The sequence below is a fragment of the Crocuta crocuta genome, unplaced genomic scaffold (genome assembly GCF_008692635.1).
Source record: "Crocuta crocuta isolate KB4526 unplaced genomic scaffold, BGI_CrCroc_1.0 scaffold448, whole genome shotgun sequence".
NCBI lineage: Eukaryota > Metazoa > Chordata > Mammalia > Carnivora > Hyaenidae > Crocuta > Crocuta crocuta.
Genome location: NW_027532411.1, coordinates 2,894,499 through 2,909,388, shown reverse-complemented (window position 1 = coordinate 2,909,388; position 14,890 = coordinate 2,894,499). Strand labels below are relative to the sequence as shown.

Sequence of the window (14,890 nt, the reverse complement as noted above, 5' to 3'; positions counted from 1 at the left end):
GTGTAATTTCAAACATCATAGTCTTGGACATCTGGGCTCTATTACCTGAAATCCCATTAAGCCTCCAGTTTCATAATTCTGTGTAGAACCCAGCAAAATGCAAGATCCTGCTGATGGCCACCAGCCAGTTCAAGCAATTAATCACAAGGGTCCCCAAGCAGGTTTGCAACTCATGCCAAGTGAATTCTTTAAGTGGAAACTGTGTACACAAAAGAAATAGCCCAATCTATGCAGTTTCATAGCAACGTGCTTTGTAGCTCTGCCAACACAGAGAAATTATCTGTTATCATTAAGATATCCAAGCCTCATAACTTTTTCCTCAATGGAAATTAGTACTCACCAGCCCAGGGCAGATCCCCCGACCTCGTTAGCTGTAATATAGACTGTAACCTGCTGAGAGCTGATAAATCCAGTTTAGACAAAACTAAACCCTACTGTTTCCCCACCCTCAGCATTTTCTCATTAGGGGAAACTCAACTTGAACTGAGCTCTTTTCCCTTTTAAACTTTTCTCCACTATCTGGACGGTTTGCATGTGTTCCTGCGTTCCAGGCCAAAGGGCCAAAACCCACAATGAAGAAATAACCTTGGAGCCTGTATTCAGAGTCCTGCTCCATGTACCCAAGGTGAAAGGGCCTGTAACAAAAGACTTACCTCTTATAAGACTTCTGACTTGGTTTTTGCCAACCCAAAAGGGTTTATGTAAACGAGATAATCTTCTACACTTCAGAATGTTTATAAAGCCTCTCCTAATTACACTGTTTTGTTTATAGAATGATTCTGGGAACATGATGGAGAACAGAGGGGAACCCTTGAGCCCTTGCTATAGAAAGCAGGAAGAGGAGGGTGGGAATCAGAATAAATTTACAATAGGATTGAGAGGCTCTGTGGTTTTACCTGGTTCTTAGGGTCATTTTTTTTCTTTCTGAAACTTTTTTACTAAATTTCTCAGTCTGTTTTCTACTCTACAAAGCTGCTTTCCAATATGGTGGCCACAAGGCACAGGTGACCATTTAAATTTAAATGAATTACAATTAAATAAAATTTGGGACACCTGGGTGGCTCAGTTGGTTAAGTGTCTGACTTTGGCTCATGTCATGATCTCACAGTCTGTGAGTTCGAGCCCCGCATCGGGCTCTGTGCTGACAGCTCAGAGCCTGGAGCCTGCTTCAGATTCTGTGTCTCCCTCTCTCTCTGCCCCTCCCTGGCTTGCACTCTGTTTCTCTCTCTCAAAAGTAAATAAACATACAAAAATTAAATAAAATTTTAAGTTACTTTACTCCAGGTACATGTCAAGTGCTCAATAGCCACATGTGCCTAATGGCTACCATATTGGACAAAGCAGATCTAGAACATCTGTATCACTGCAGAAGGCTCCACTGGGCAGCACTGCTCTGCATTAGAACTCTATGGCCTTGCTACTCAAAATGTGGTCCATGGACCAGCAGCACCAGTATCACCTGAGAGCTTGTTAGAACTGCATGATCGGCGTTTTAACAAGATACCCAGGTGACTCACATGCACATTAAAATTTGAGAAGTACTGCTATAAAATACCCTTACACTCTAAGCTTCTGTGGTGAAATCCATCATTGTTGTCAGCATTATATGTTCATATTTATTTAGCTTGTGTGGCATGATTTCAAAAAGACATTTGCCCCTTGAGACTTGGCATGCAAAAGGAGAAACACTAAGTATAACTTGTATACTCCTTTAAAAGTGTGCTTTTTTGGGGGGCTCCTGGGGGGCTCAGTCAGTTAAGCACCCCACTTCAGCTCAGGTCCTGATCTTACAGTTCATGGTGTTCGAGCCCCACCTTGGGCTCTGTGCTGACAGCTCAAAGCATGGAGCCTCCTTCAGATTCTGTATCTCCCTCTCTCTCTTCCCCTCCCCCTCACAGCCTGTCTCAAAAATTAGCGTTTTTTAAAAAGTGTGCTTTTTTTTTCTCTTGGGAAAGCTGCAGGATCTGGAGAGTTTTTCTGGATATCTTTTTTTCTGAAGATGTGACTCTAATAGAATATTTTTCCATTGAAGAACCTATTGGATTGGTCCAAAGAGAGGCCTTTAAGATTAAAATAAGATTAACTAGACAAAGAAGGAAATAGATGAACTCAAAAAAAAAAAGGAACTTGATTTACTCATTTGGCAAACACAAAGAACACCCTGCTCTGTGAGTGAGTGAGGTGGGAAGCAGAAGCAATGGGAGAAATTAGGAAAACAGTCCCTCAGAATAGAATCTGCCAGCCCATCTGACATTATGGAGATGGGAGGGAATTTTAATGGCAACTTGGATCAAACTTCAAGGCATATTTTCATGATCTCGCATGAGATTTGCTGTTGTTTGTGCCAGTGGACAGAGTTTTCTTCTGGAAGACTCTGTAGGCTTTTAGAGTGGCTGTTGAAATTTAATGACCTCAAATGCTTATCTCTGTCCAGTGCTGAGAATGGAATCACTGGGTTACTTCCTACTAATTGGCTGTACAAACACATCTCTGCAGAGAGCATCTGGCCTGATGATACTTTCTCCCAGAAAGACATCAAATCATATTCATGTGGTGCAAGATGGCAGCCACTGTGGTCAGAAGTTCTAGTTCACATTGGCCATAAAGCTGGGTGAGGTTTTGCCATTTCCCTGGGGAAATCATGCCCTGAGACTGAAGTTGATAGGTGTCCTGGTTTATCAGAGAGCTTTTACAGAGTTCAGATGCTTGTATACACTGAAATTTCTCAACCAGTTCTTATTAGAGAACAATATTATGTCCCCCAAATAAATTCTGCCTCTCCTTTAAGTGATTGCTAAGTTTACTCATGTAGCTTAGCCATTATATTTATTCAACAAACATTTCAAGAGCACTTTTGATATTTTAGACATTTTTCTATACACAGCAGAAGGAGAAGATGACATATTCTTTGCCTGAAGAAGCTTGGGGTTAGGAGCAGTTGGTTCTTAAAGACTGTTCCTCAGACTAACAACATTGGGGTTCCCTGCAAGCTTATTAGAAATGCACATTCACAGGGGCACCTGGGTGGTTGAGTCGGTTAAGAAATGCACATTCACAAACCTACTCCAGACCTACTGAATCAGATTCTTTCCATTTAGGACTCAAAATCTATGCCTTACCAAGCACCCCAGGGAATATCTAAACACAGTAAAGTGTGAGAAGCATTTTTGTGGACAAAGACTATAAAATTGTCTATATTTATAAACACATCATCAGGTGATTCTAATACAATATGATAAGTACAATGATAGAGATATGAGACTCCTCCAGCCATGAAGGCCCCAAGGCAATGTTGGGCATTTAGTAAGTATTCAATGGAATAAATGTTGCTTGCTTGATGGATGGATGGATCCATGCATGAGCCTGTAAATAATACTGGAATGATAGAGCATGCCTAAGTTTCCTGGACTGTGAGTGGGCTGGATAGCTTGCTCAGGCTTCACTGCTCTTGTCTTATCCCATTCTAAAAGCCAATATTTGGATCACTGCACTGTATTATATCCAGGATTCTTGTTATTTTATTATGTGAACTGAACAAGACTAAACTAAATTTCCCCACAGTCTACACACTTTTCTCTATCTGAAAGACAGATAACTACCACTTAAGTACTGGGGAAAAGACGTAGCTGCTTCCATGAACTTGGGACAAGCTGACCTCATGAGAATCAACATACTGTTTATAAACAGAGAGATTTGCCGACTTCCCCCTGGACATTCACAATCAGTGGAAATGGAGAGAGTCTGGACAAAAATAAAATTTTAAGACACTCCTTAGGATGAATCCATTGCAGTCAAGTTTGAGAACGTCTGGCTGAAATGTCAGAGTTCTCAAACCCTGGAGTCCAGAGACTCAATTTAACCCATAGGACCCAGAGTTAGGAGTGGGACAGCTTGCACACATGTGCATCCCTTCTCTCACTCACTGTGTGTGTGTGCACACATGCACGCATTTATGGTGATCCCGCTTCATCTCATGGACCCTCTAAAACCCCAGAGAGAGGTGACAGTCCAAACCAATGAGGACTGCAAAGCCAACTGCAGACTCTTCTTAAAGTATCGGGATCCAATCACATTCTAATTGAACCAATAAAACTGAGGGCTGAGAGGGTAGGAATGGAGTCCAAGGCCTTCCTATCCCAACTAGGTCTAAATGCTTGCCTGAAAATGTTCCCATGGGGCTTTGGGGGTGAACATTTCCTGCTTAGCACTTCGAAAATCAACAGGCCCCTGACAGGTTATATCCAGATCAAAGGCCATAGCCTGGCCTAAAGTGTAGCCCGTGTTAGTTCATTTATCCCTCCAAGTCTAACTTCCTTCATCTGTGGAGTGAAGTCATGATATCTACCTCATCCAGTTACTGCACAGTGGACACAGGTCCTTAGCATTATGCTAGAGCATGTAGTAAGTACTTGGTTGACAATAGTTTTTACTATTATGGTCATTGTTATCTATAGACTCTGTGTTAGTGTTCTCCAGAGAAATAGAAACAGTAAGAGACCTTGCTTCTTCAACAGAAGATATATCAGTGTATCTAAATCTACCCATCTCTTTAGCTATTGAAAGACAGACAAATCTATCTATCTGTCTATCTATCTATCTATCTATCGAGAGAGAGAGAGAGAGAGAGAGAAAGTGTACATAGGCAAGAGAGATGTCAGGGACGGAGAGAAAAAAATTGGCTCCACACAAGTATGAAGGCTAAGAAGGCCTCAGATCTGCAAACTAGACCCCTAAGAAAGCTGATGGTGTAAGTTTCAGTCCAAGTCTGACTCCAAGTCCAAAGACAGAAGACCAGTGTCCCAACTCAAAGATAGGCATAGAGAGTGAATTCTCCCTTACTCAGCCTTCTTTTGTTTTAGAAAAGTGTTTCTTTTTTCCTTTTTTTTTTTTTTAAATTCCAGTATAGTTAACATAGTGTTGTGTTAGTTTCAGGTGTACAGTATAGTGAGTCAATGATTCTGGGGGCGCCTGGGTGGCTCAGTTGGTTAAGCATCTGACTTCAGGCTCAGGTTATGATCTCACAGTTCATGGGTTCAAGCCCCGCGTTTGGCTCTGTGCTGACAGCTAGCTCAGAGCCTGGAGCCTGCTTCAGATTCTGTATCTCCCTCTCTCTCTGACCCTCCCCTGTTCACGCTCTCTCTCTCTCTCTCTCAAGAAATAAATTTAAAAAACATTTAAAAATTTTTTAAAAAGGAACAATTCTGTACCTGACTCAGAGCTCATAATGATAAGTGTACTCCTCATCTCCTTCACCTATTTCACCCACCCCACCCTCCACCTCCCCTCTGGCAACCACCAATTTGTTTTCTCCGGTGAAGAATCTGTTTTTTGGTTTGTCTCTTTTTCTCTTTGTTCATTTGTTTAGTTTCTTTAATTCCACATATAAGTGAAATCATATGGTATTTGTCTTTCTCTGACTGATGTATGATACCTAGCATCATACTCTCTAGCTCCATCCATGTTGTTGCAGATGGCAAGATTTCATTCTTTCTCGTGGCTCATGCTTACTCAGACTTCTGTTTGACTCAGGCCTTCAACTGACTGCATGGGGACCACCCAGATTAGAGAGAGCAATCTACTTACTTGGTCTACTGATTCAGATGTTCGTCTCATCCAGAAACACCCCCACAGACATACCCAGAATGATGTTTAACCAAATATCTGGGCACTCTGTGGCCCAGTCCAGTGGACATATAAAGCTACCCTCACAGGACCACTGTAATTTCTGGTTTACTAGGGTTTATGAGAAGCTGCAAGCTAATTTGTATGTATCATCTGTTATATTGCCCTTAACCCAGGTCCTCTGCCAGCCTGATACTCATTTTGTCCAAGACTCAGACCTTGATTTCCATGCAGTCAGGGGGGTAAAGTTAATTCTTAATCATACTCTGGGGGGGAAACACCTGCTGAACTATCTGGGGGCAGCAAGTGGCAGAAAGGAACCTCATGCAATGGAGAAGGCATACAAGCTCTCCCACCAAAGGACTTGGGGCAGAGTTTAGCTTTATCACCACATAAACTCTCTTCTGACCTTCTTTTATCTCCTGACTTCTCTCCTACATGCTAACTAATTAAGTGCTCATACCTGTTTAAATCATCCAATCTTGATTCTTATGATGGTATGCCTGTGAGGGTTCTAAAAGTTAAAAATGATTTAGTATTAGAGGTTTTGATTACATTGAATATAAAATTAAATAAAATGAGCAAATGATGAATAGAAGGAGTGAGGTTTGAGCTCAGCCTTATTTCCTGTACACACAATGGGCACACTTAAGTTGGTTTTTATCTTGGCCTATTTTGGGAGTGAGATATTTGGCTCACAACCAGGAAGAGAAGATAAACAAGGACCTGTATCCTCTAAACCAAACTTAGTAGCTGGATAATACTTTGATGGGAGTGAGGGTCTGTCGTAGGTAATTCTAGGATGTTTAGGAGGATCTCTGGCCTCTACCCACCAGTTACAGAAATACTCCCCTAGTTGTGACAATCAAAAATGTCTTTTGACAGTGCAGATATCTCTTTGGGAAGACTGGGGGCAGGGCGGGGGAGAACTGTACCCAGTTGAAGACTACTGCTCTAAACATAGGAAAGATTTCAGACTGCTAAAGAGAAATGTACTAACTTTCTCTATTTATGGCACTTTATGTATAGGGCGATGAGCATTCTTTTATACAAACACAGCTACTTGCTTTCTTGAAATCTTTCCTTAACTCCCAGGAGTTTTCCTAACATATTTCTTTTTAATATTTTGACAGTGAGAGAGAGTCCACGAGTAGGGAAGAAGGGGTGGGGGGGGAATCTTTAGCAGCTTCCACACCAAGGATGGGCTCGATCTCATGATCATGAGATCATGGCCTGAGTGGAAATCAAGAGTCGGACATTAACTGACTGAATCACCCAGGCGTACCCCCTCATGTTTCTTGTTGAGTCAGGAAAGCACTGGGGTGAGAACAGATCCGGGTTCTAGTCTCAACCCCAGACCTTCTAGTGTTATGACTATGAGGAGTTAATGAAACTGGCCTCATTTTTTCCAGGTCTATTTTAAGAAGATCATACAATTCAGGCCTCAGAGATGGTGGTAAGAATCCAGTGAGTGACTGCCTATAGAACTTTTGTTGGCTTGTTATAGCTGCTCAACAAATGTTAGTTCTGCTTATTATTTGCCATAATGGAGGGGAGACCGTGAATTTCACTCCTTTGGAATGTGCATCTCACATCTGACATAAATAGCCCCACATCAAAATGCAAAGTCCTCAAACATGAGCCACATAAAAGACACTTTCAGGTAGAGGATATGGCTCTTTTATTTGTTTGGCTCTTCCTTTTGAATGTAAAACCTTAAACAACCCTTCTAAGAAACTATCTTATTCTTTCCCTAAGCCCATGAGAGGTAAGGCGCCTATACAAAGTATCTTTTCTTCTTCCCTAAAGCCACTAATCCCATCAGCCCCTTGCTGCTGGCATAGAGGGAAAGGTGGAGCTGGACACACTAAGTCCCAGATCCGTTCTTTAAATCCTGTGCCAGGCTGGCCGTTGCCTCTTGGGCTCCTTCCTGCCTTTGAAGTGAAATCTCCTTATCACGGAGCTGTCTGTCATTGTCTGCGCTAATCTGGGAAGAGTAGAAACCAGAGTATGTTGATTGTGGCCTTGGCAGGCGAGAAGGGTGTTATCTTTCTCCTAGAGGGTGCAAAGGTTTGACCCCTGGGCATGGTGTTTCTTTTTCCTGGCCTCCAGTGGTGGCATTGGAACCTTACCCAATTTGTATTTCTTGTTTCTTGAAGGAATTTGGGAAATTTGTGGTAATAATAATAATAAATAGTAGCCATCACTCAGCAGATATTTACTATTTGCCAAACACCATGCAAAGTGGGTTTTTCTATGAGCCCATTTTATCATTCCAGCAACCCAATAAGGTGTGGATTATGATCACCATTTTAAAAGTGAAGAAATTGAGGGTTGGGGAAATTAATGTTTTCAACATCATATATCTGGTAAGTGGCAAGCCTGGGATGTCAACCCAGGTCTGCTCAATTCTAGAGCCCATGCCCTTAATCACTGGACGCAAATGCTTCTCTACTTATCCCAGATTCTGGAGCCATTGGATTTAAGAGGTGATTAGTTCCCAGAATACCTGAACAGTAATGTTGACCCTCAAACAGAGATTTGAGAAAGAGCCCTTTGCTATATATTAGTTGCAAATCCATACGCAGCCAGCACTGGCATGTACATGTGGCTTTAGTTCTTAGGTGGCAAGAAAGGAATCGGAGCAATCCCCTTTCCATCCTCAGACCTGAGCTACAGGATATAATCTTCTGTAAAATTAAGCATTGAATTAAACTGAAAAGAAAGGAAGAGAAGAGAAGAGAAGAGAATTCTTCTCCAACATCATTCATATCTTCATTAGTTTTACTATTCTTTAAGCACTTTCTATACACCAGGCACTGCAGTTTGCACTAGGGAGACACACACTAAAAAGCCATGATACCAACCTCAAGGAATTTAGGAAAGATGGATACATTAAAGTGTTCATGGTGGGTTTGGCGGTAAAGGTTTCAGATGCCATACTAGCTGATAGGAGGAAGTTGTCAGCCGTATCAAGGGAAAAGAAGACTTTGTAAAGAATGTGACATAAGACCACAAGGTGGTCTTGGAAAATGGAGGGGTAGGTGTTCACTAATGTCAGAGGGCATACAAAGAAGGCATCCTAGGAAGGAGGAAAGGCTGAGCAAAGGCTTGAACAACTCAGTGTACATGAGGAGCTGGAAGGAATCTGGAATGGCTGAAGCCCAGGGGACGGCACCCAAAAAGAGCACCATCTGGAAGATCACAAACTGCCACTTTGCATTTTGACCTCAGGTAGCTTTTCTGTACCTGAAGACATGATTCCACTTGGAGGTAACAAAACTCTCGGGCAAAGGGATGACAGAGAGTCCATCAGCGTACATCTGTGAGAGAAAAACAGTGATTCAAGCCTGACCCTAGGCCTTTCACATATAACCTGAGTAAACAGGAGCCTCTTGCTCTCACATAAAGCCCAGCTCAATGTGGTGACACAGTCAAGTGAATGACAACTAACTGTAAAAGCATCAAAGAGCAATGAATTCTTTACTGATTCCATGGAAAGATGGCCAAGGGGGCATTACCCCATAGCTTGCTCTTCTCATTGGCCATCCCTTTGCCACAGGCCCAATTTCCACTACTGCCATCTAAGTCCTCTGTCTCACTTCCTAAACCCTCACTTGTGTCTTTGTGAACTCTACTTCTGCCTGTATCAGCGTCTTACAAGAGTATCTCTCTGCTCTTCCTGTCATCTAAGATAAATTAAATCTTCAATTTTCTTCCATGCCCATCAGAACCCTTTGTAGTGCTGACTGGGCTTGCAGATAAACACAGAATCGTACTTAGGAGAAAAGAGAACGGGAAAGGCTCTGAATATTTATACTTTATATATATGTCCCTGTCACTCCTGCATGTCCCTAGAGTGGGACATACCTAAATCTGAATACAAATTCAATCCTCACAAACTGTATGGCTTTGGGCAAATGATACTCTGGGCCTCAATTTCCTTATCCATAAAATGGGGATATTCCTACCTATGCTAAGAAGTGTGCTGAGGAACCACAGGTGAAAGAGCGCTGAATTACAATAGGCTCAGCTTATGTTCATGTTTACAAGGTTACTACAGCCTAAGGCTAGACACATCTGCTTTCTATCAGCTCTTAGAGGTTCACTTGGAAAGCATGATCATTTGGAAAAATAGCAACTGGGATAAGCCTAGTTATCAACCTCTTGATTCAAGATTCAATGTACAGTGATTAATTAGAATTCATTATTATCTTTAATCGCTTTTAAATTTTATTTTATGGTTATTCATAAAAATACTTTTCCAAGGTCACACATTTCTGCAGAGTGGATTTTAGCAGAAGTCTCAAAAGGATGGTATACTGTATCAGGTTCCCAGCAATCCATGGGGTTGTTCTAGGCCACCCTGTTCTCTCACAGGTTGACCTGGATAGAAGATTTCTATTCGTGTCAGTTTCTATTTCCCCCCTTCAACATTAAAAAATTTTTAATGTTTATTTATTTATTTTGAAAGAAAGCACATGCAAGCAGGGGAGGGGCAGAGACAGAGAGAAAGAATCCCAGGCAGGCTCTGCACTGTCAGCACAGACCCCTACGTGGGGCTTGAACCCACAAATCATGAGATCATGACCTAAGCCGAAATCAAGAGCCAGATGCCCAGCCGACAGAACCACCCAGGCACCCCTAGAGTGTTATCTCTTAATGAAACTACAAAGTAGTTATTTTTGAGGTAGTATTATTATGAGTATGGATGCTCTCATTAGTCAGTGTTCATGGGTCACATTTGCATTCTTGTGAACCTAATTTTTGTTGTTTTGCAAAGTATTTAAGACAACAATAATAAAAATCCTTTCTTTTTTATGAAAGTATTTTCATCTTTCACTTAGAGTTCTTTTCTATGCATATGTGTAAGTTTTATAGTGTAGTATATCATAACTGTTTACCATGCAGCCACATAATCATCATAATTATTACTTCAATAGCCATCTAAGCATCCATTCTGCTAATGCACCATCATTTACTTAACCTGCATTTTCAACAATGGGAGACTTGTTTCCCAATTTTTCCACTATTATAAATAACCCCTAGGTTGTCTATTTGTGCATATAGTTTCTATCACTTTTGGAGATTATTCCCTTAGGATACACCCCTTGAATGGGAACAGTGACTCAAAGAATGTGAATTTTTAATAGTTTTTTAAATAAATTGACATTGTTTTTCCAGTTTACAATGCCATCAGCAATATATTAGTATTCTACTTTCACTGCAACCTTATCAGTAGTGTGTATTATTCTATATTTAGTATGCTTAAATAGTACCTTACTTTTGCTTTTGCATTTTCTCAAATATCGAGTTTTAATCAAACATGTGCTTATAAATTTTGTGTTCTCTCATTATTTTGAAAAGCCAGTCTTAAAAACTGGGTACATTTTTTTCTTTTTTTTAACATCAAGAATTCTTGCTATCTTTCCCTTCCATTGGCCAAACGTTTTGTGTATTAAATAAAGCTAATGTTGATATTTTTCTGAACAAGACATTCTGTAGCACTCCCATATTAATTAATAAATGAGGACCTGCATATAAGGAACTATAGGGAGTACTCAGATAAAATAAAAGGAAAATTATAAAATAAAAAATTACAAAACCCAGGAAGATATATCTGCAGCAGCATTCCCAAAGTCAAAAGCAAGATGGCAGTGCAGGTAGTTCATCCTCTCTGGTCAGACTTTGATGACTTTCTCTGTCTCTTCTCTGACCTGCTCAGCTAGTCTCACTTTCCAACTAGCAAGCTCAGAAGCTCCAGCCATACTGCTTCCTTCTAGGTTTTATCCCAGGGAAGCCCCCTGATAAATAAAACCACCATTATCACCCCCCACCACACACACACACACACACACACACACACACACACACACACACTCCTTCACACCACTCCCAGTCTGATCCTGTTCCAGATCAGGTAACTGCATGAAGTTCTGTAATGTATGAAATGGTTTCCCAAACCACAGACTAGCGAGGGATGAATGCCAGCTCCAGAGATCTGAATTTGCCCTGCCTTCCAGGCGACTTCTCCTATCCCAGAGATGGATGTCTTCCATGCTCTGCCAAATGGCGGAAGGACATTCCAAGAATACGAGCCATCATAAATTTGTCCTGCAGTTGAGTAACTATTATATCTGTTAGAGCTTTCTCTTTGACCTAAAGGATATTAGAGTTTGTTTGAGTAGGATAATTGCTTCATACCAGTATCTGGGAACATAAAGAAATGACTCACCACGTTTTTCCCCTTTTTCCTCTTGCAGCCTCAACTGAGGGTTCTCCATAAACGTGGTTAGCCTTCCAAGCTGCTGTCCTGCCAGTTGATATGAACATGGCCTGTTCCTCACAGAAAGACTAACTCATGGCACCTGCCAGAAGATATCCATGGAGCATTGACAGATTAACCAGATTAACTGAAAAAAAAACAAAAAACAAAAAACAAAACCACCCATTCAGTCAAGATGATGGGCTTTGGAAAAATCTTAGTTTGCTGTGGATTTTAAAATGAGGTGCATAATATACAGTGCCAACTTGTTCCAAGTGGTCATTGGCAGACCGTTAGCTGGAAAATTGCTTCCAGTTTTCATCACTGTGCATAACTCAAGCTCCCTTTGGGGAGCTGTCTGTGCCCTTCACTAGAAGTCCTATTTTAGCATGGCAACTACTGGATTATTTTATTATGTGTGCAGATGGCATGATGTGTTAGAAAAAAATCACAGCAGTTCTGCAATGTCAGTGGAAGTGTTCATGATACTCTGCCCTGGTAGGAATGTAAACATGTCTTGGTTATGTTAGTTATGATGTCTAAAGGTATTCTGTCCAACTCTTAAGCACTTTATATGAGAAAACTACACCAAAACAAATCAGCACGTTCCGTACATGTGGGAAAACAAGTATCCTCTCTTTTCTTTTATAAATCTTGTCCTCTTTCTGGCTCAGACTGTCCAAGACGAACTCCACTCCTAGCGTATCCCAGTCATTTGTGGTAGATTGGTGTATATATGGCCACAATACTGTTAGGCTTAACCTGTTGACACTTTACTGAACCAATCGGATTTCTTGTAGCGCCAAAGGGAAGGAGAAGTGGGCTGGTGGTTGAAACATCTTAGTTTTTGGTTCATGGCACCCAGACACAACTTAGCACATGCACATACAGATAAACACAAGAGGCTTGTATGTGGCCAGTGTGTATATTCTCTCCTTCTATAGCAGAATGTTTTCAAGAAAAAAAGGAGGTGACCATTTAATCAAAGACCATCGTAGGTTGAGGATAAAGGTAGCAGAATGCAGTTTTCCTGTGTGGTCTGACTTTACAACTTGAGGAAACTTTCTAGGTCAAGTTTAAATCACAGCTCTCTAAAGAGGAAAAACAGCAAGTGTCCCCTGCGTGCCTAAAGAAGGAAAAGGACCCAATCTACATTAGGTTCTTACCTCAGTAAAGAACCTACCAGTCCCTTTTTAATCTTTTCTGGGATTATATCCACAATTATTTTTTTTTTTTTTTTTTACGATGTCTTACAGCAAAGCACAGTCCTGGGAAACTGGTCAACCCACTTATTGCTATTGCTTGTCTTTGGGCATTAATGTCCATATTGACTGACCTTATGTAATGCTTTAGCTTTTTTTCCCCTGAAAATATAAATTTGGCTGAATCAAAAATTCAGCAAATATGTTCTGTATACCCACAATCCCAGTCAGGGACTGATAGGCACTGGAGACTTTTCTTTAAATATATATAACAGCCCTGGGACCCTGCCAACACAAGGAAGTTTGGCATTTTAGGGGGTCTCCATGCACACACTCATGGTCTGCTCTCCCCCGGGGATCTCAGGAAATGCACAGCACTTTGGAAAGTGCTCCCTCCACCCCCACCCCACTGAGATTTGGAAAGCTGACAGGGGAAGGGAAAGGAGTCAAATGTGAATCAGGTGAGTCACCTTATAGGATGACTCACCACAACCTGTCAGGCTGTATTGCCAAAAAAGGGGGCTTCCGAGAGGGAACTCAGGAGTTTCAGTCACCAAGTTCTGGCCTCTCAGTGGGTCAGCACCAGGACCACCAGACTCTCACAGGCCCTAATTCTTCATAATCCAGAATTAGGTGGCCAAACCCTGTTGCCAATGCCCCCCAGGGAGAACATTCCAGTCTCTACTGCCCACCTCTTGAATTTCACTTCTAACAGCAGGGCTTCCTCCTTCTTTCATTCTTTCCTTTATTCAGCACATGTTTGTTGAGCACCTACTATGTGCCAAACATTGTGTTGGGGGTAACAACAGGGTACAAGGCAGGCTCTCCATGACCTTCTGAGACAGTATCTCCTCCTCCAAAACACGGTCCCTGTCCCAGCTTTTCCACAATGAAAACAGAATTCAGCCAGCACCCCTCCTTCCAGAGCAACCTCAGAAAATGCTCATGGCAGCAGGCAGCTCCTTTGCCTGAGGAAGTAGACTGTGGAGAAAGAGGCAGTAGACAGCACACGGCCGCATATTTGTATCCTTGTGCACAGCCAGCCCTTCCAGGGCCTGGACTTTGCTGGTTAGAGCTTCCCCAAAGCAGCTTTTAGTTCTGTTCCTTGGTACTTACCCTGATCGTCTGTATTCCCATCCTTTACGTAGGCACAACCATTGATCGTTATGCTGGATTCTCTAAAGCCCAATTCTAAACTTAGTCCTGGGGACACAGAAGAGGACCTGCTGAATCCAAAAGAACTGCCAGCTGCTGGGATACCGTAGCTGGGAATTAATTGGTTTATTAATTCAGGATCATTCGGAGACTTATGGCTAACAACCTTGGAAAGCTGGACATGTCTTATGGTGCAGGTGGTCATCAAGTGATGCTGGTTCATCCTTACCTTGGATTTTGCAAAATATGTCCTGAACAATTACATAAGTAGAGTTTCCTAGCTTTTCTTTCCAGTCAAAAGTGTGCTGACAAACTATTAAAAGGTAATGGCTAAGGGTGGAGATGGGAAAAGGCATAAGTGGAGTCAATGAAAGAACCCAGGTGAAAATGGCTTCTCAATAAATGCCTTAATTCCTGGCGTACCATGTATTTGCATAGGAACTGCGACTGTTTTCCAAACTGTCAGTCTCATTTTGAAATCTTTTGCGGGGATCGTTTTGGGAACACGGAAGCATAAAATCTGAGCAGTCCCTTGCTAAGCCAGCAAAATGGAGAAACGACTTCATTCGCAGCCTTTGGGTTCTTTGTTCCATGTTGAGCCACAATTTCCAGTCATTACTTCTTCCTGTGCTGCACCTTCTTCCCA

The 14,890-nt window shown here is 41.7% G+C and overlaps 1 protein-coding gene across 3 annotated transcripts in view; it reads left to right on the top strand.

Annotated features, from left to right (window-relative positions):
* SAMD12 (sterile alpha motif domain containing 12) overlaps positions 1–14,671 on the top strand; it is a 383,850-nt gene extending 369,179 nt beyond the window's left edge. For 2 of the 3 annotated variants that reach the window (XM_077778942.1, XM_077778939.1), the window contains exon 5: positions 11,886–14,671. In XM_077778942.1, the coding sequence (XP_077635068.1) occupies positions 11,886–11,918 (33 nt within the window). In that variant the 3' untranslated portion in view covers positions 11,919–14,671. Of the gene's footprint in view, positions 1–7,034; positions 7,090–11,885 lie in introns of those variants that run through there. The other variant, XM_077778940.1, reaches the window with a different exon arrangement.
* Positions 14,672–14,890: the final 219 nt, after the last annotated feature.